At 43.5% G+C, this 21,332-nt stretch overlaps 1 protein-coding gene across 7 annotated transcripts; it reads left to right on the top strand.

Moving 5' to 3' along the window:
* The first annotated feature begins 1,022 nt into the window (after nt 1-1,022).
* Nucleotides 1,023-21,290, top strand: cep170ba (centrosomal protein 170Ba). Of its 7 annotated transcripts, none has more exons than XM_070546669.1 (19): nt 1,023-1,108; nt 2,734-2,871; nt 4,258-4,347; nt 5,538-5,618; nt 7,747-7,803; nt 8,226-8,388; nt 12,039-12,137; nt 12,704-13,183; nt 13,255-14,141; nt 14,225-14,377; nt 14,757-14,895; nt 15,002-16,600; nt 17,093-17,342; nt 18,151-18,286; nt 18,984-19,079; nt 19,157-19,245; nt 19,336-19,429; nt 19,512-19,563; nt 19,652-21,290. In XM_070546669.1, exons 2-19 carry the CDS (start codon nt 2,767-2,769, stop codon nt 19,873-19,875), a joined length of 4,794 nt encoding a protein of 1,597 aa, XP_070402770.1. In that variant the 5' UTR covers nt 1,023-1,108; nt 2,734-2,766; the 3' UTR covers nt 19,876-21,290. The 7 variants fall into 7 exon arrangements, with proteins under 7 accessions (XP_070402770.1, XP_070402771.1, XP_070402774.1 ...); XM_070546670.1 differs by having other exon boundaries at nt 1,036-1,234; nt 14,225-14,371; XM_070546673.1 differs by having other exon boundaries at nt 1,036-1,234; nt 17,198-17,342.
* The last annotated feature ends 42 nt before the right edge of the window (nt 21,291-21,332 follow it).

The raw sequence follows: 21,332 nt of genomic DNA, 5'->3' as shown, positions 1-21,332 counted from the left end.
AACAAAACAAAAAAAAAAAAAAATGTTATTAAATGTATGTGCACTATCTTAGTTAAAATGCTGATTCACTTCAAACACTATTTTTGCAGTTTGGAACTAGAGCGCCATCTAGCGTTCTTATTGCTCCTTCGAAAAAAGGATCTAAACAGTTTTTTATTGCTGCCACATTGTCGGAAAGAAAGAGCAAAACATTTAAAAGAACTTCCTGGTGCAAGTATTTTTTTTTTATTCTGGTGGAATGACTGAATTTAGTCCTTCAACAACAAATACTTTAATTCAAGCAAATCCTTATTTGAAATGTGAAGAAGTTCAAATGTTTTAGATTCAATAATAATAACATTTTATTTTTATTTTCCAGTTTTTCACTTGAAACTGGATTTTTTTTGTCAAACACTAGATTGTTGAAACAGACATAGATCGTGTAATACGGTGACTCACTACATGGCGTTTTAATGGTTTCTGTTTTGACGCATACGCACTAGGAATGGCCAATCCCAATGCAAAACAATGATTTCTAAACAGTAATGTAAATTCACACTCTTATTTCATAATTGTTTGACGTACAAAACAACAATATGTCATTGCGTCATTACATTTTTGCCTGTAATTGAATACACAGACTTTACTTGCGTTTTTCTGCATTAAAAAAATCCCAGAATTTACAGTATGTTCTACAAATAAAAATAAAGAAGACACCTCTTTTGAGGGAAGTGATTTAAAATAGAATAGAATAGAATAGAATAGAATCCCATAGTAGGAAAATAAATAACACAGGTAAATACAGAAAGGTGTTTCCACAAAGAAACCGCATAAAAGTCACATACATACAAATGTGAAACCAGGTATTGCACACACACTAAAAGTATTCATTCATTCATTTAGCTTGTTGAAACATTTAAAACACAAAGAGGGCATGACCTGTGCCCGTAGACGCTGGGCGTGGCCATCACGTTTCGCGCTATTGGATTCCAGACAGAGTGAGACCTCTTCCTCCTGTTCTCTCTCTGATTAAACCCGTTTGATGTGACTAAACTACGTCACCGTCGCAACAGGGAGACGGTCCGTTGGAGGAGTTTCGTCCGCTTGTCATTCCTAAAGGAGGAAGAAGGTGTGTTAGAAACTTACCTGTCTAGTGTCACCTGTTACCTTTAATGTTCGTCGTCGAATTGAATTTACAGTAGGACGTGTGTTAACACTGGATTCGCTAAGGCGAAAAACAGAGAAGGTGTTGAAGGTAAGTGTTTCTGTTGGGAACAAATCATTGGAGAAAGCTTGTTTCGGTCCTGAGCGTTAGCTAACCTATATACAACAAACATTAATGACATAAAAACCAAACTTGTGCTGTTTGAGTGAGAAACACACACGTTTACTTTGAAAATGTAATGTCTGGCATTCATTTTCTCTAAAATGTTCAATTTGTTAACGTTACAGGAAGTGAGCTCTCCGGTAAAAGTTGTTAGCTAACCTTCATTTACTCACTGGCGTCACTTTGCTGCAGGTTTCTCATCGTGCCAAGAGTTCACGTTTGTTTCATCCCGTTTTATTAAACATCCTGAGTGGATGTTTTATAAAACAGCCTGGAATTGTGCTCAGTTTATGGTAACATGCACACCACCAAGCACGACTTCTGTAGTTCTAAAGTCCATAAGCAACATGTCTGAATAACTTCAACACCAAACACGGAATTATTTATTACACAGGCGCTCATGTTCAAAACTTACATTTTAAGCTGTCAAAGTAGAAAATTATACATTTAGGATTTTTTTTTATTAAAATTAAGTATATTTATAGTTATTTTTTTAACATTGCCATGAAAATAGAATGAATGTTCTAATAAAAAAAGAAGTAAATTTTAGAGACGTAATCGTAAACTTCTCAGAAGCATTAAAGTGTGTGTGTGTGTGTGTGTGTGTGTGTGTGTGTGTGTGTGTGTGATATTGGCCAAAACATCAATATTAAATGGTAAATAAATGATAAATGTATTTGATATAGCGCCTTCTAGAGTCCTGGAACCCCCCAAGGCGCTTTACAACACAAATCAGTCATTCACCCATTCACACACACATTCACACACTGGTGGGGATGAGCTACGATGTAGCCACAGCTGCCCTGGGGCGCACTGACGGAGGCGAGGTTGCCGAGCACTGGAACCACCGGTCCCTCCGACCACCACCAGCAGGCAACGTGGGTTAAGTGTCTTGCCCAAGGACACAACGACAGCGACAGACTGAGCGGGGCTCGAACCTGCAACCTTCCGATTGCAAGGCGAGCACTTAACTCCTGTGCCACCGTCGCCCCTAATATCTGATATTAACATAGCCTACACATAAATGACATAAATCTACTCAAAACACTTAACAAGTCATGTGTGGGTCATTTGCAGGGTTTTAAAATGTATTATTTTCAAAAATACTCATGATTTATCACAATGACTAAGTAGCTGCTCAGAAGTTTACATTTTTCATATTTGCAAGTTGTGTTATAATTGATTAATATTAGTGTTTTTCTATTTGACATTTGTCTATTTGCTGATAGACAGGCATCCATATAAAAGTCATCATGCCACAAATCATTTAGAGTCTTAGTTATGTTGCATAATCTCATTTTTGGCCCTGCTGGGTCAGATTAACAAATTTAATTTGGGTGAGAATTTCACCCTTGTTCAGAGATGCAGATTGAATTTTAATCCTTATGTGGATCTGGACATATTTAAATAGTGTTTTTCTTGCCTAGGATGCTAAGAAGATCCTGACACGTGGCCCCGACATGAGTGTGACGTCATGGTTTCTGGTCAGCAGCTCGGGGACACGTCACAGGTTACCCCGGGAGATGATCTTTGTCGGCCGGGATGATTGTGAGCTGATGCTGCAGGTGAGTTATTTCGGACCGTCACCTAAAAGAAATTCACTCTCTTGTAGAGGCCAGACACATAAGTATGTAAATAAAAATGGATTTTCCATTCATGCGTTCATTTCTGAATGTGTCACCTGGTGACTGTGTCATCTCCCAGTCGCCTCTGACAGCCGTTCATTCTCTTAAAATGCATTTAAAGCATTTCTGCTGTGCTGCCTCCTTCAAACGCAATTTCTTTGCGGCCTTTACTTAATAATTTCCCTCTCGTTTAGCTCTAACTCCGTGTTTAGACCAGTTAAAGAGGAATGTTGCCTCTGAGGCAGTTGCTTGTACCATTATTTCATGTTTTGGGCCCCAGAAATGCCTTCCTAACCACGAGAGTCGCTTAGATTGGGAAGCTGTTCTGATCCACATTTAGGAAATAAACCTCAACTTTTTCCACTGATGCATTCTTTTCTTTGTGTCAACTGACGCCGACCCGGAGCAACAGCAAACATCAAATAGATTCAAATATTTAGTTTTTTGAGGCTAACATTGATGCATATTCCAGCTGAGTGGGAATCCTGTTTAGCGTGAAAAGCAGACATTCAGATTTAGGTGAAGCAATTTTAAATGAGATATTTGGGTATTACAGGACAGCTGCTGTTATATTGTATCTCCACGAGCACAGAATTATCTTTAACCTTTCCCAATAGTATTGATCTCATTTTGTTTCCAGTTCAGTGAGTTGTTTTTATTTCTGACTGCCGGAGCGTTCTTGTGGGGGCAAAGTGAAGCTGCAGGCTGTCAAATAGAGGCTGTGGTATCTTTTAGTGCGAGCCAGCGTCGTTAAACTAATCAAGCAGAACAACCAAATGATAAACCATCACAGTGTTTACAGGAAAGGACTTGAAAGTGTGCTTTCTGAGACAGAAGCACAAAAGACATCGAAACAGTTAATCCCAGTGGCTACGAAGCCGAAAGACAACAGGATTTAATTCAGCAAATAAAATTGGCAGACCATGACCGTGTCTGTGATTTGTGTGACGGGGAGGCCCAGGGCGCTAATGGGCACAAAAGAGTGTGTCAGTTTGAATCAGCTGATCGGTGTAGTTTGTGTGAGGCTTGTTTTTACCCCAGTGAGTGGCAGGTATGCGCTCACAAAGGTCCTGACGTGTATTTGCTGTGTAGTCTTCAATCGGTGTTTATTTATAATTTTGATAAATGCACAGCTTACGCTGATAAATGCTGTTTTTTTGTTGTTTTTTGCTTTGCTCTGATAACAAACGTCAGGGTTGTTGGCTTCTCTGATACAAGCGTCACCATTTAAGACGATGCATATCTGCAGAGCAGTGGATCGATGTCTAATCAGTCCTTTAGGCTGAAGATTTGTGCTGTTCTGGTGACTTTTGCTTTGCTTTGCAGTCCCGCAGTGTGGACAAACAGCATGCTGTGATCAACTATGACCCAAACACAGATGAGCACATGGTGAAGGACCTGGGCAGTTTGAACGGGGTGAGTTTGTCCAGCATCAGAGCCAGAGACTCCCGACCTTACCTATTGCTGCTTAAAGTGTACAAACACAACTAATAATCCCTTTAACAAATAGTTTATTGAACATTTATTATTTTTATGTGTTTATTATGACTACTTTGTTTATTTATCGTAACATTTTGGGGTTGAGGTTAATTTGATTTCCTCACATCTACCCAAGACTCACCCAGAGCGGTCCGAACCCCAACTTAGGGAATCACCGATTTGTGCTTCAACCAATAAGCGAAAGCTGCAACGGCGCTTCCTAAAAGCATGGATGTATCAACAACTAGACTGGATTCTCCTGGTTGCAGAAACCCGTTTTTTGTTTCCAATCTCCTGTGCGTCCCTCTGTGGCCTTCTCCCCTTACTGCTCCACTCCGATGCACAATTATCCCACTGAAATCCAGAATTGGACTGGGAGAGAAGCTGGTCATTGTTCTCACTTTTTCCTGTGGTCTCAGTCACCAAACTAATCAGAGCAGAACGGCACAGAAACCGGCGACTAAAATACATCTGCAGGTGTTAGTCAGAGCCAGATTTGCCCTTTGTGTCGACCACATTTAAAATACTAACATACGTAAACTAAAAGCTGCTCTAATGGTATAATCCAGGTTTATTGTGCTGGTGGATTAACTTTCAGAGAGAAAAGGGCCAATTACAAAGCACCTGTAGTAGGGATGCACCGATACCAATGCATACCAGTATCGGTATCGGTAAAAGTTGGCCGATACCAGGAACCGATACCAATGCATACCAGTATCGGTATCGGTAAAAGTTAGCCGATACCAGGAACCGATACCAATGCAGTTGCTTGAAAATGGCTTCACTGTAACTTGTCGTTTCTGTTCACCTAATATTTTAGTTTTGTGATGATTTCCATTCATATATTTTACTTTTTATCTCTCACAGTCTTTTCCTGTTGAAAGCAGAGAAGAAAATAAAATCTGTATTCCAAATCATTGCATTTTTTTGTGTGGTAGAAGTATCGGTATCGGTAATCGGTATCGGCAAGTACACAGATCCAAGTATTGGTATCGTATCGGTTTGGAATAAAGTGGTATCGTTGCATCCCTAACCTGTAGCGTTTGGATGCATACCACGAGGATTTAGTTTATCTTTGCACGTTTACTTTCTTAGCAGAAAAATATGACTTTGATTCTGTTTTGTAGACATTTGTGAACGACCTCAGGATTCCAGACCAGACGTACATCACCCTGAAGCTTTCGGATGTCATTCGCTTTGGCTACGATATCCTTTATTTGTTTGTTTTATTCAGAGCTAACTCTTCCTGTGCTGCGACTGGCTGAATCAAGCCTAGACCTGTCTTGTTGTTAGGCTGAATTTCAGCTTCCCAGTTGCAAACAGAGACACGGTTACGGACAAGTCATTTGGTTACATTTTCTTTCATCTGTGCGGTTTTTCCAGTCAGGAGTTTTAAATTAGTGTCAAAATGTGGACACAAAAGCTCCGGCTCCCTTTAACCCTCAGAGCAGAAAGTAAAGGAATGGTGAGAATTGTGAAATGTTTAGTTGACAGGATGAAAGGGCTCATTTTAAATGTTTGTCATGTTGAGGAGGATACGTTATGCAAAACTCACCTTTTGTGCTGCCATGTTGGTCTCTACTGCCTCTATAAACACTCCAAATGTGAAAGAACAGTTTTCCTGGTGGGGAATTACTTTGCAACACTCCCCACAAAAGTCTGAAAGGAAAACGTTTCCATCCATGCATGTGCGCAGCTCCACACCCGAGCTGATGGAGATGCATTTATCAGGCTGAAAACAAGTCTTTTCAAAAAGTCCCAGCTCCTCCCTGAAAGGAGCTTCTCAGCTAATTGACCCTTTGTACCGACGCCACCTAATCACGTGGGTCCACCATGCTGGACGGCAAACGCATGTAAACAGTGAGCGACACGAGTGCTAAACAAAGGGAAAAGTAGAGCCTGAAATTGTTTTTACGATCAAAACAAAAACAAAACTCCTCCAGCATTCCTTCAACTAGTTCATGCCCAGTTCAGTTATCAGAAGAAGTAGCGCATCTAGCCGGGGCTCATAGAGAGCGGTATGTTTACTAGTGTGGCAAGGTGGATAAATGAGGGTCATACGCTCTAACCAATCAGCCAAAGGGACATCCCCTTGGCCAAGTAGCCAGGGCGCATGATCTATCGGGATATTGTGACAGGATGCTCACACTGTCACACTAGCTTACCAACGTTAGCTCCTCTGCAGCTGTTCACCGATGTAAACATGTCGCTGACTTTGCCTAAATTCACCCCTCTGGATTTATAACTTTGTTATAAACAGCGTTTCACTTTACACCAAAGCTGATTGTTAAAAAGTCCGGATCCCTACCAGCTTCTGTTGCTGGTGCTGTTACCGGGTTCAGCTGCTGCTCTCACACCGGAACGAGAAGATCTCTGAACGCCGACGCTCATATAAATAAATAATGTCATTTTAACACACGTAATCGTACATCGGAGCTTTAATGTTGTTAATAATTATCTGGCTTTACACTACAGTGGACGGAGCGCAGCCTCCGTGGTGAAATATCCATCCATCAGGATTATCAATAACTAGTATAAACACATCACATTTATCCCTGTCCCTGTCTTCCTCGTGAAATAAACGAAATTTAATCTTATCCGGTAAAAACATGTTCGCTGCTAATCTGAGGGCTGCTAGTCCGCTTGGTTGATCGCTGCAGTTCGTCTCCGTCCTCAGTCTCCATCAAAGTTATTAAAAAGAAAAACGAGTTGAGTTTACGTCCTTGTCTGTTAGTGCAGCCGACCACGCAGCAAGCTAAAACCATTTTACTGTCAAATCAACTAAATAAAAGGATAAAAGGCTACAAACTGGCTTGTTTTGACTACCTTCACTGGAGTTTCAACGGGTGCAAACGGTCTTTTTGCCGTCCATCATGGCGAAAGGGGCGGTCACATGAGTGGCGTGACGTCACGTGCAAAGGGTCAATAGCAGCCTGAGCGCAGGTTGGGTGGGCGTGGCCAGCTCCAACTTTTTTTTTTTTGTGTGACAACATCCTGAAACGGCTCTTTCTGAAAGGTACTGAAACTGTCAAACATAAAACTTGTGAATTTGCTTCATATGAGAGGGATTTACAACAAAAATCATCATAAACATGTTTTTATGGACCATAGGACTTTTACAACTAAAGAGATGAAGTCATCATATATCTCCTTTTAAATCAGAACAGTTTGTGGTGCCGTTTTCTAGCAGGTCATGGAAGATATAAACTGCACCAGAAGGGTGGAAACCTCACAAACTGTAATGAAAACATACTAAATAAATAAGTTTGTGTATTGCTGGATTACAAACTCTTCTAAATAAATACGGATTAGAGAACTTTAACTCTTTCTCCACATGCTCATGTGTACATCCTGGAGAAGAGTCAACACAAGGTCCCAGAGGAAGCTCTGAAGGTAGGTTATTCTCACGTCCTGTTGCTTTTCTGTCTTCTAGAGGTCCGACACAATGCTCAGCCGTCACTGCTGCTCATGATGAGGTTCTTTTATTTCATCCGAAACATCGGGGCTTATTTATGAGAAGTAATCAGAGGTTTTAAACAAACAAAACACTTCAACGTCTTTGCTGACATTATCAGTGGCTATTTAGCCACATGGTTGGCGGATGAAACGACGTGCAACTTTTCTGTCCTTGCAGGAACTGTTCTGTTTTGACTGTAGTACTAAAGTCAGCGCTGTCATTTGAAGTGAACTGTTTTCAGTGGAATGGCCCCCGGTGGAAATCCTTCTTGATGTGTTTGAGAATAGTTGCCTGTGTGCTGATTATCGGCAGGAGGTTTTTTTTTCACATCCTGCTTCCCTCCTGTCTCTCTTCCCAGCATGAGAAGTACACCAGCCAATTGCAGCTCAGTATAAAAGCCCTAGAAGCCAAGTCGAAGGAAAAGCAGCAGCAGCAGCTCCAGAGCTCAGAGAAGAGCAAAGATGCAGTTTCCAGTCTCAGACAACAGGATAGGGCCGAGCGGAGAGCCCGGTCACTTACAGGTAAACCACTCCGCACAGAAACACCAGAAGGAAGGCAGGTGGATTAAGAGGAACAGTTCTAACCAAAGAGGATATGAATATCCTGTTCTCACACAAGGAAAAGGAAGTGTCTGTAGGTCTCCATGTGCTGCTCAACTGTGGCCACAGATCACCTGATGGATCAACTGTGGCTTCGTTTATAAAGCACTTCCCTGGCGGGGGATTAGGATGCCGCGTGAATAGAGAGTCTCGGGTGACAATCCTGTGGCGGTAAAGAAATCGATCCTGACGTCTAATGGCAGGATGAGCATATACGAGTGAGCGCTAAAAGGGTGAGGAGTTGCCTTATCTCTGTCAGACGTTCCTGACAGCTGAAAGAAGGTGTGGCGCAGCCAAAAGCACCACGGTGGTTTGTTCATGTTCTAGAAGAATCACAGGATTTTGAGCCTAAGTGGCTCTTCTGCGTGTGTGGAGTTCATCGTGTAAGCCACGGTAGAACGAAGAGCTTCATGAATGAAACTCATTCACACTGACCATACCAAACTATTGCAGCTGTTGTTGATTCAGCAGTTCATTGCTTTTTTCCCCCCATAATTGGCCCTGTGTGTGTAGTGAGGAAAAAAAACTTCCTCCAGTGCCTAAAATAGGACTTTTCCCGCTGCAGCCTCATGCTCCTCCACATGCCTTCACTGATCTGAAGCCTGTACCCACTACAGACGTTTCAAACAGTTTTTAGAAGCTGCTTATGCAGCCAAAGCAGCTTCTGTGCTGCTTTAAACCCGCTCATAGACGAGATGACTAAACGTACCTTTGCTGTCTTGTTCAGTGACCTGACACAACAAGATAAGAGCGAAGCTTGTCTGAGGAAATAAAACGAAACACTTCTAACAGTTTCTTTGTGTTGAGGGTTGGTGTCTTTAGCAGTGTCTTTATCTGAGGCAGAAGGATCACTCTCGCTGGGTTACCTGCCTTGCATGTTTCTGTAGACTTTATGCAAACGCGTTCTCTTTGACCCGATCGCCTCCTGTCCTTTGTGTTAAACTGGTTTTCTCTTGTGGAGAGCTTCTGTTTAATTCCATAAGCTTCTCACATTCTTAGAGTTTTTCTACACTGGAGTGAGCTGTGGGGTGAATCCAGACCTCCGGCTGTCCGCAGGGCAGGATGCTGCAAACGTATAGTGTGAGACTCACTCAGGCCAACTTTTTCCCACGCAGGGTAGTCTCTGGAGAAAGATCATGAAGATTAGCCTCCATTCAGCACATTTACAACCAGGAAAATTGTTTATCTAAACATTTTTAATAAATTATTCATGAGGAGGATTCCATGTACAAAATAATTTAATAAAGAAAAAAATCTTTAGGACTTAAACAGGGAGTGGATGATGTTTTGCTGGAATTTTTTGTTTGTTGCCATATTGCTTGAAATGCTCTCACATACTGATGGCAACCAATAAATGAAATGTTTTTTGACAAAGGACTCATTTTTATTGCCTCTGAAATGCATAATCGGGGAAAACCACGTCCAGTCGTTGTGAAAGTCTCGTTCTAAATGATTGGATTATGATTATGATTATGACTCATCCATCAAACTGCCCTCCGACTGTCCCTTTCCCCTCTGCTCATACCCCTCTGTGTACACAAATCACACATTATCAGCTTGGAGCAGCTGAACAGGAAGTGAAGCCACAGCCAGGCTAGCTAGTGCGACAGACACAATGTTCTGTTCTATTTGCAAATCTCATTTAAGGAGTTGTTTGACATGTTCTGATTAGAGTCTGGTTCTGCTCTTGTTGGGAAACGTTTACGTGATGGACCTGTTGTTTGTAAAGTCAGCCTGCCCTCTGTTGGTTGGCAGAGCTGTCATGTCAGGTTGTTGTCATAGCAACGTGCATCGATGTGTCAGGAGTTGACGGGAGAGCGAGTGGGAGGATTTTCAGGTCGGGTTCTGAAGGCTTTGACCTGTTGTTCGTGGAACTTTCCCAGATTGTTGGTGGTGCTGAGCTGCTGTGATTTTAGAGTTGAGAATAAACCATGAAAGTTAAAAGTTGCCAAAAAAATAAATAAAACCACCACACTGATTAGTAGGGATGTGAATCTTAGAGCAACTCACGATTTGATTCGATTCCGATTCTTGGGGTGCCGATTCGATTCAGAATCGATTCTCAATTTAAATCGATTCACAATCAGTATTAACAAAGAGTGTCAGCTCCAGGATGAACTACTTTGTTGTACAAGTTAGTTAAAGCTATGGGACATTTTTATTTGACTTTAAACTGGTCGTGCTCCAAAAATGCTAATTTACAATGTAAAATAAAGTGATTCTAAAACTGTAAACAGAAACAATCTTTTGACCAAAATGCAACATTTATTTTTGCTTACTTTGTAAAATACAACAAATCTGTAGTTACCTAACAGTAGCTTTGAAAGTAATACGGTCAAATACTTTTCAAGTATGTGTAGAAACAAGTTACATGAGTAATCCTGAGTACTCATTTATCAACTTAGAAAATAAATATGAGAATATCTCAGATTTCTGAGTATGGAAACAGTTACATTCAAGTGCCCTCTTATCAGCAGATTCAAACATAAATCATCTCAATTTATGGGACCACAAAAGTAATCAGAGTACTGACTCTCCTAACAAAAATCAAAAAAGTGCATCTGAAACCTGCAACATGCCAAATATTTGAGTTCTTGGAATCGATTCTGAACCTTTGTGAATAAGAATCCCGATTCAGACTTGAATCGATTTTTTTTCAGCACCTCTACTGATTAGCTAGCATACTAGCTAGATACACACAGGTGCGTTAGGAGACAACAGCTGAAGGATGGCATGTACCTGTTTTCTGGAGACGTGGCTCCACCTTCCAGTGAAAGCCTAAAGAAGGGGGTTGCTTGGACGACAAGATCATCTCCTAATCTACATTTAAAACTTAATATTTGGTCAAAAACACACAAGTTGTTTAAAAACTCACTTTTTGTTCCTACTTCTATTACATTGCAATAAATAATCACTTTACTCTCCCTTTAGTGTATTTCTTTGGTGGATTCCTATTCAGACGTCAGACCAGAGCTCGCTCGTGCTTTCTTTAGCTAAAAGCAGAGAGCTGAGTAAGTGGAAAGGAATTGTTAAGAAGCTCCTCTGCTTCTTCTGCCACCCTGTTTATGCCTTATTGTGTGTCCAAGGCAACAGCGGTAGCACGTTGCTGATGCTTTGAGGTTTGTGTAGCCGCATTAAACGTTCAGGGAGCTTGTTTGTACCATCTATCTGGCTAAAAAGTGGCTCCAAGGTTATCCGATTAGTCCTTTTTAATAGGCTTGCTGGCATGTGTGTACTAGCATGCCAGGATACAAGTCTGAGTAAACACCCGAGCAGGATAAGACCTCTCTCTCTCTCTCTCTCCTGGCTGGTAAAGTAAGGGATGTATGAGCAAATAGTATCGTGTTCACAAGAAGCCTCAATTTACTCTGATGAGTTTGTTCTTTTGTCTCTTTTCTTTGAGGATTAACGGAGTTGTCTTCCTGTGCCTTGTACAATAGTTTTGTCTGTCATGACAACGTGGAGTAAAAGCCTAACGCTAGCATGTATGCTATAGTGTATTCATCACTTGTTCATGTAAAAACATTTTAATTCAGAAACATTTTATGAAAGATTTCGTGTTTGTCTGTCAGCTCCCACAGATTCTCCCATATCCAAACCGACTCCTCTGTATGGCCAGCCGTCCTGGTGGGGGGAGGATGAAGACCCAGCCAACGCGAAGCAGAACCGAGGTAAACACGACTCTCCAGATCAGAGAATACATCTAACATAGATTTAAACGCCATCCTTATGAGTCTTTTGTTCGTTTAATGTAAACATACATTGTAATTGTTCTGGTTTAGTCTCATATCTGTGGATTGGATCTTAATTTCTAATGACAGGCTGCTATCTGCCGGTCATTGAGAGATGGATGGTTTTAAGCCTTGGGCAGGTCTCTGGCTGCCAGTTGGGGAGTGTATTCCAGACCGTTGGGCAGAGCCTGTCCACCTCGTGATGGATTATGACCCTCTAAGCCGCCAGAGGGGGGAGGAAGGGTCATTGTTCCTTCATGATGCCCAGACTGAAGCAGATTATCACAGCTCAGCTACCCTGCAGCGGACTCTGAGCTCCTGAAGTGCTATTTGGCCACTAAAGACCAACTGGTTGATGAATTTTCTCAGCCTAACAGCTGGATTCTTCATGTTATTAATGGTGCATTGTTTCAAACGGACACAGTTGACATAGATTTGAGTAAAATGGGTCTGACTGTGGCAGAGCAGTGACGATGTTGCTGTACTTCTGCTTTCACTTAAAACAGAGCCTGCTAAAGAGGTCGGCCGCTCTCAGTCAGACAGTCACGCCAAGTCCACGCTCTCCTGCCGCCGAGAGCCCAGCTACTTCGAGATCCCAACAGAAGAGTTCCAGCAGCAGCCTACCAAGAAACAAGTGTCTCAGGTTCATGAGGTTCCAACAAGGGACTCCTCGGACACCTCTCAGTCCATCTCCTCGACCCCGACGCCACCTGTAGTCCAAAGCCACGCCTCCTTCACCATTGAGTTTGACGACTGCACCCCGGGCAAAATGAAGATCAAAGACCACGTGACCAAGTTTGCTTTGCGCCAAACGCACAAGCAAGCTGCCACGGAGGCTGCTACTGCTCCTACAGAGGTGATGTCAGCTGAGAGCAAAGTAGCTGATTGGCTGGTCCAAAGCAACGCCAGCCTGCTGAGGAAGATGTCTCAGGGTGAAAACTTGTATAAAGCCGGCAGCCACTCGTCAGGCCTGAGAATCACAGCCGGTAAGTAAACAATGTGTGTTAATTTAATACGGTGCGGTAATGATCAGCTGACTTTGTGTCGCTGCCATCAGAGAACTACAGCGAGAACGGCGCTCGCAGTGATTCAGGGCATCCTGCCATCAATGGAAAGGACTTTGTCCAATCAGAAGCTCAGGATGTTCCATGGGTTTCTTCAAGAACCTCCCCAGACTCAGAGGAGCTTTTGTCTCATTCACCACCAGAGTCCCAGTCCCTCTCCAGTCACAGCAAGTCTGAGCTTCAACAAACGTTTGTCATCGAGTTTGATGATTCCAGAAAGAGACTCTCCCAGGTCTTCACCAGTACCACCCCCCCACCTGAGCCTACAGGCCATCGGCTCCAGCTGGAGAACGCAAGCAAACCTTCAAGTCCCTCAGTGGAGAGACACGTCCTGCCTTCATCCTCCAGCACTCCATCCACCCAGAGATACACCATTCCTCTAAAAGACTCGTCTTCATCAGGGTTTCAAAGAGCCGGCTCGCTCCGACGGGAAAAGACCGAAGACCGGATCAGCACCAGCTTTTACTCCCGCTCCTCCTCCTCTGCGTCTTCAAGGCCCTTTAGCAGCGTCGGTCGGAAGTCCAAACTCTCACGGGAGTTCACTGCCGAGCTCCTCAAGCAGAAGCAGAATTCTTCATCCAGCTGGGAAAAAGACGCTTCCAGTTCTCCCAAAGCGGCTTTGAAAAGGGCAGAGATGGTTTTCCAGTCCAATAAGACCTCCGCAAGTCCTCCTCTGTCTGAGCGTCATCACCAGCCTCAGACCTCCTCTCCAGTCGACCACCCCGTTCCTCTAAAGACGTCAACCACGTCCACTCTGAGTGTGGACGTCAAAGGCCCTAGGAATGAAGACGAGGACGACCTGAGCGATGCAGGAACCTACACCATCGAAGCAGATGTTCAGGATAAAGAGCTGGAAGAGGCACGGAAAAAGATCAACCAGGCAAGTCAACGGTTTGAACTAAAATTCTCTTTGCTGTTCACCAGTAGCCTTGCTGTTTCACCCTCTTCGCTTGTTGTTGACAGGTGTTTGGTGTTGTTGAGAGCCCAGAGCCAATCAACCAGAGCCAAGCAGAAACCTCGTCAGCTTTTAGGCCTGCTATTGGTCAGGGCAGGGAGGAGGTTAGACAGGGTAGCTGTGGGGAGGTGAAGCCAGCTCCAGAGCAGGGACAGGTACAGGTAACCCCTTTTGATCAGGGTGGGGTCAGTAAAGGGAAAATCCGTGTAGCATCGGTTAGAATAACACTTAAATCAGCCGGGGTTTTGTGTTTATTTGGGATCTTGGTCTTAACTCACGTTTTATTCATTAAGTCTCTCTTTTTTTTTAAAATAAAATCCCTGATTTCATCTTTCCTCACAGGCGGTGATTCATTATTTGGGGTTTCCTGACTAACCAAACGTTAAGAGCTAAATCCACATTAGTTCAGAGGCTGCACCACATATTCACCACTGATCCTTTATGTTTCATGCTAACCGTGACAATCGGTGATAATTTTGTTTGCTTTCTTCTAAAATATAAGATCTTTTTAAAAAATATGTTGGGCCTTTTCTCACTCAGGTTCAGCGAGCAGCTGCGTTGGCACCGGGGGCTCCTAAGTGGATGTCGTGCTGGGCCAGCTTGGCAGACAGCTACATGGATTCTGGGCCTCCACCCGGCCTCTTTGACATCCCCTCCCAGATGGAACTGTCAGGAGGGGGTAAGCCACCTCACGAGATGTTGGTCTATTTGAAATGATAATGAGACACCCCGATGAATATGAATGATCTTCAGGATGCGTGGCTAATATTAAAACTGTTTTTCAGTGCGAGGCGCAGTCGACGTTCCCAAGACCGCACTCGGTCAACACCTCGACAGCTCGGATGCCGATGCTTCAAAGGCTCGGCGTATTCTGCCACAGGTACCGCAGGGAGAGAAGAGTGACATCCCAACTCCAAGCATCTATGTTCATTATAACCCCAATTCAACGTTTGACGTGAAGGACGGCTGCTCCGCTGCCCTCGAGACTCAAGATGGCGCTCATATGTTAACTGTGCAAGATGATGTGGAGCCCGACAGCCTGAGTGATGCCAGCAAGTCGGAGGACGGATCCATCATTGAGCACAGTAAGGGACATCTTTCTGATCCGGAGGACAAGCCCACACCGGCTGTCAAGGCAACAGCTTTCTACATTGGCTCAGAGGAGCGGTCGAAACCACAACGCGGAGCCTTCAAGGCGACCACGCCCAAGGCTGAAAGAAAACTCGTAAACAAAACTTTTTCAACAGCCACTCTTACTAAACAAAAAGACATTCAGGTCTCTGATATGGTCAAGTCCACCGCATCAGAACCAATTCTAGGCCAAAATATGCAGAGGTCAGAGGGCAAAGAGGCTGCGGCGCCATCATTATTCAGGCAGGAGAGCTTCACTAAGGATAGGCCGAGCAACGCCAGGCTGCCAAACATCTCCAGTCTACCCGCTGAAAGAGACCCGGAACCTGGGTTCATTCAGGGGGGCGGTCAGGACACCCAGTCCTACCTCAGACAGACGGAGGATGTCCTGGCAGTTCTGACAGCCAGACTCCACCCAGAGGCCACACCGTCTCCCACACTGGACTCACCTTCTGGGGATTCTGATGTGGACACCTCCAGCACAGTCAGCCATCACAGCAACAACACCAAAACAAACACACTGTTGAAAAAAACTGCTGCAGACGTCCGTCAAAGAGACACGTTTTCTAGTAACGTAGCTAGTCAGGACTCAAATCACCGGCCTGAAAAGCCTCCTCCTTGTGGTTTAAGCAGGACGGAGGCTGTGAGGCGGACAGTAGGACTGAGACATGGCGTAGGAAGAGCTGGATCTGTAGACCTGAGCGATGAGCCTCAGAGTTTACCTTACTCTGATCAGGAGAGCAGCAGCAGCCAAACACACAGGAAGTACACCGTTCCTTTCCAGAAGGAAGATGGCAAGACTCCCAGGATGGCTCAGGCCTTGAGTCGGACCAGCAGCTTGTCAGCACCAAGACCCACCAGGGCCTCCATGCTCCGCAAGGCTCGCCTGGGGGAGGCCTCAGACAACGAGGGGACAGAAACAGACAGGTTGTCCCAAGAGGCGAGCAACGCCCTTGTGAAGAATCCTCAAGAACCCAAGAAACTCTCCAGACTGGATATGCTGGCCATGCCTCGTAGGAGGACGAGCTCGTTTAACACACCCAGTGACACGGAGTCCTCTTCCACTCCGCAGTGGACAAGCAGGAGCGCAGGATCTTCCAACCGCAACACAGATGTAAGCAGCACCTCCAATCAAAGGACCTCTACTGCTCCACCGACAAAACCTGCAGAACGGCCTCTGAAAGCAGCTCTCAGCAGACCAGCGGTGACTCGCTCGCGCTCAGTCGGCGCCAAGTATGCCAGCAGCACAGCAAGTGAGTATTACAGACGAATAGCTGCAGTGTAATCGTGTCTAAAGTACAGAAGCAGAAGTAGATTTGTAAGAGTGTTTAAACACATGATGCCTTGGTCCTGTCATCGGTATTTGTGTGTGTGATGGGAACTGGTTCCGGTAACTCACTAACATCTGGATCACTAATTTTCTCCCCCTGTCTGCACGGGGAGTTCTGACAGCTAAACGTGGGATTTTTCTTATTTTGAGGGTTTGTGGGGTGTGTATCCTGGAATTTGAGAGAAGTTCTTCTTTGTTTGAGTTGTTTGGAATCTGGTAAGAAGTAAAAAAAAAAAAACTTCCACGGCACCTTTCCGTCTCTTGCTCCTGGGTATTGTTTTGGAGATTCCTCACAGAAGTTCTTGGTGTTTATTTATTTATTTCCCCTGGGGTTTTTCTTTCATTGTACCTTCTTTTTTCTTGTTTTTCCCATCTTTTCTGTCCTCACTTTCCAACCAACTCACAAATGGGAAAGGCTCTAGGAGACGACAGAAAGGCTCTGACTATACCTCTACCTCCGATGAGGAGTACGACTCAAACTGGACCAATTTTAAACACAAACGCTCCCAACCTTCCTCAGCTTCCCACAGCCCTCGCGGTCAGCCTCGGCCCCAGCCGGTGGTCGCGCGGCACCCGAAACCACGCAGCAGCAGAGAGTCCGACGAGGAGAACCGAGAGGGAGAGGCTTTCCACAGCTGGAGCGCGCACAGTGCTGAGATCGCACGGTGGTTATTTTATTTACTCTGTTATAACAAATTCTCCTGACTGGTCAGATGGAGGCAAATACGTGTTTTTAATATTTAATATTTATTTGTATGGTCTTTGCAGCTGTATCTGATAACACACTCGGTGTATCTGTTCTGCTGACTTTAAAGGTGCAGTAAGTAAGAATTTTACAGTGAAACGGTCTCAAAGCTGTATTGTCTCAATCATGTTGGAAAGAAGGTTACATTGAAACACATTTCCTTCTCACTGGCTGGCTGGTTTCCTCCTTTGTGTAAAAGGACCGAGAGGGACGTAATCGCTTTTTTAGAATCGGTCCTGCCTCCATACTTCCTGGTTCCAGAGCCAATCATATTTGAGCTCGTGGGGTTACAGAGTCTGCAGCAGCATTTGTAATTTGATACTGGCCAGCAAAGAACAGCATTGTGGACAAGACCAAAGCCAGTAACAGGAGCGACCCAGAAGTTATTTCTTTCTCTTTTTTTTTTTTCCCAGAAGTTATTTTTGTACCCGACGTCTTTTTGTTTTGCTCTTAACATCGCGTGAAGAAGGCTAGAGGCTAATGTTGAGCTAACAATGCTAACGGTGAATTAGAAGAAATAGTGAACTCGTCATCTTCTGGAGTGGAGCCATAGGTGGTTGCTCAGAGCGGACTCGTGTGTTTTGGTATGTGGGCTGCAGTACCCAGGATGTCATTCTTACTTTGTGCACCTTTAAGTCATCTTAACCTCCCAGAGACGAACCTTTCTGAATTTGTTCTGACTTTTCTTATCGAGTCTCTTCTTGTTTTAATATTTGCCTCACTGATAGGTTGAGTCAGGATTTGGCCAAAGACTTGGCCATCTTAGCCAGAGAAATCCATGACGTAGCAGGTGACGGCGATGCACAAACGCCGACTGGGGAGCACAGTGCTCCAACCGCTCATGAGAAGGTACATCAAGCTAAAGTAAGACATTAAATGTTAAAGAGCAAGTCACCCCCAAATCACATTTTTTTTGCTGATAAACTATATAAAGGAGTGTCTAATCATGCTGCAGACACGTGTAGTCAATTATTTGGCAGTTCAGTGCATCTTGGTTAAAATTCAAATATTCTGCCTAAAACTGTCAGTATTGCGCCGTCAGGGAAAAATTCTGCACTGTATTTGAATTTAAATCTGCCACCGCTATTGGCTAAGAGGTATGCTATGATGTCATCAGGTACATTATGATGTCATAATGCCATTGTGAGCATGTTTGTGTGTGTATTTGTTAGCGGCTCCGCCCTCTCGGTCTGCCAAGCAACAGCATTTGTTGCATTTTTCAAACATGAAGTGGGAGTGAAGTAAGTTTCTTATAGGGGGTGACTTGCTCTTTAAATGACAAAAAATAGTTTAGAACTCTGCAGAAGTCTCTGTTAAATTTAGGATTGACCGTTTTGTTGCCGTTTTCATTTTTAAAACCGTCATTTTATTTGTTTTATATACAACTTTTTATTTATTGGAGCCAAAGTGTTTTGGTCCGGAAGCAAAAATGTAATTGTTACTTTGGTCTTTGTCTAATTTACTAAATCAGATCACCGGTTCTTAAATGGGCAAATCAGATTTAGAGATTATCCACCCATCTTCCCTCCAGCCTCACCTCTAAAGTCTGATTGTTCTCCAGCAGGTTCCACAAATCCCAGAGTCTGGATCAGAACAAGTCCAACCAAAGAAGGAGCCTGAACAGAACTCCAGGAAGTTAGCTCATACCAGAGATGAGGTCCGACAGACAGCCGCCGTGCGTCTTTGTTCAGAATATTCTGATATGGAGAATGAGTCTCTTTTAATTTGCTGCAGGTCAAAGTTGGTAGTTTGATGCTGAGTCCGGTGTATGAGGTCACAGCGGGTATCAGAGAAAGCACACAGCAACTGGCTGACAAGATCAAGTAGGAATGAAAACACTTGTTTAATCTGGATTAGAATAATAATCAGTATTAATGTTTAAGTTATTAACAAGCATGTGCTGCATTATTCAGGAAGTTGTTCCAGGACAGGATGGATGTTTGGGAAGATACCGAAGCAAGGATGAACTCCGATGTTGATGATACTGTTGGCAAATCTTCCAACAAGGTGTGTGTGCGTGTGTGTGTGTGTGTGTGTGTTTTTGAAGCTCATGTGTGTGTTTGAGCTCAATCAGACATGTTTGTTTCAGGAAATTGTGTCCATCTTAAAAGAGCTCAGAGGCATTAAAATGCAACTTGAGGGTGAGTCAATTTAACATGATTTAGATCAAATCAGATCTTTTTGACTTTGCTGACCGAATCTGCTGTGTTGTTTTTTTTTCCATTTCAGTCATTAATGCGGTCATGGGACCCAGTGACACGCCAGAAGCTGCAAAGACCTCAGCACCCGCTGTCTCCTCCTCCTCATCTGACGCTCGCTTCTCCAGGACTCCACCTCGAGACTGGAGGACGGTCCACTCTGTCTTCAAACGTGGCGGTGGTCCGAGACCCAGTGAGAGCGTCAGAAGAGCTGCCGTGACCCCCGACGACCTTAGAGAGGGATATTTAGTCTGAGACGTCTCCACATAGCAGGTGCTATGACAGCAGGTGCTAGTTTCACAAGTGAAATGGGATCGGGGAAGTGAAACGTGAATTATTAGCCTCGTGCTTGAAAACAATCACTATACCGTAGACACTACACACTCTGGTGCTGTGGGAAGCACCTAAAGCACAATGAGGGGGATGATTTAAGGAAGTGCCTTGACATTTCAGTAGATCTCACCTTCACAGGACAAAAACTTGTACTTGATTGTGATTGTTCTTGCTGTTTGCCACTGATTTAACCAGTTTATATAATTTTAACACATTTGTAATAATGATACAGTTGATTGAGAAACAGTGAAATCATCTCAGGAAGATCAAACTTTCGAAATGTATTTAGTGTCAAATTTGAACTTTGGGGTAAAAGCTTTGACATCTTTTGTGTACTCGTCTCCTCGCCAATCCCACTTCCTCTCCGTCTCCCAGGTTTGTGCCACTTTTCTGCACACCAGATTTATAGAAGTGTGTGGAAAACCAGTAGCAATCTTTTGTAAACAGGAATTTCAGAGGAGACTTTTTAAAGCTCCAGTGCCAAACCAGTGAATGTTATATCACTAGAAGCTAATTAGATGTTTGTCCCGGTTACGCTCCCTTCCACGGGGGAGGGATGCGGTTTGGTCCAGGCGGGAGTGGAGATCCTTCAGGAATGTGTCATCTGAATGGGAGGAGACGCTCAGCAAGTGGATGGGAGATGTTTTTAAGCATTCCTGATTTTTATTTGATTTTTGTGTGTGTGTGTCAAAAATAATCAAAGCAGAAGCTTAAAAGTTTGGGCAATTATAAACATGTAAAGTATTTAGATGTGTGTTTTTCTATCATCTGCACACTAGATGCTATAAAGGAGTGTGTGAGGAGTCACATGTTCACTTTTGTGGAGAGAATCGAATTTGTACATTTATATTAGTAAATATTTTAATGATGTAAATATCATAAATGATCTATATCTCCTGCATATTACCTCTCAGTGTTGCACTAATGTACGACGTTTTCCCATCGTCCTGGTGAAGGTTTTTCTTCCTCCCAGTAAAAATTGTAATAATTCTATGGAGGTAAAGTCGAGGCGGAAAGGGAAATCAGCCAGGTGGTTTTGTGTGTTTAATGGTAACGAGAAGAACCTAAAAGTGCCGTTAAGGTGTGTGTGTGCGTGTGTGTTAAAATATTTGTTTACAAAATGAATGTTAGCCTGTTTTTCCAAACATGCTGCTGCTCCTAATGGGAAAATGTTTCCTGATGCTGTTTCCAAGAGTTTCAATCAGAGAAAGTGAGTTTTTTATATGTTCAGTTTCTTCCTCCTGTCTCCATCCCAGATGATTTACTGGTTTGTTTTTAATTCATCGCGTGTGTAAATGACGAGATGATTTTTTTTCAAATAAATTTGATCAGCCAAACCTGCCTTTTTGTCTCTTGTACCATAAGTTAAACCAGAGTTT

This window comes from Nothobranchius furzeri, chromosome 18, assembly GCF_043380555.1.
Source record: "Nothobranchius furzeri strain GRZ-AD chromosome 18, NfurGRZ-RIMD1, whole genome shotgun sequence".
Lineage (NCBI taxonomy): Eukaryota > Metazoa > Chordata > Actinopteri > Cyprinodontiformes > Nothobranchiidae > Nothobranchius > Nothobranchius furzeri.
Note: the sequence above shows the minus strand (reverse complement) of the source record. Positions and strands in the feature narration are given on the sequence as shown.

Bases quoted from the DNA above. Each gene is read 5' to 3' on its own strand.
- cep170ba (XM_070546669.1), top strand. From the start codon at position 2,767: ATGAGTGTGACGTCATGGTTTCTGGTCAGCAGCTCGGGGACACGTCAC. The intron at 2,872-4,257 runs GTGAGTTATTTC...TTTGCTTTGCAG, and splicing joins ATTGTGAGCTGATGCTGCAG to TCCCGCAGTGTGGACAAACA. The intron at 19,564-19,651 runs GTGAGTCAATTT...TTTCCATTTCAG, and splicing joins CATTAAAATGCAACTTGAGG to TCATTAATGCGGTCATGGGA.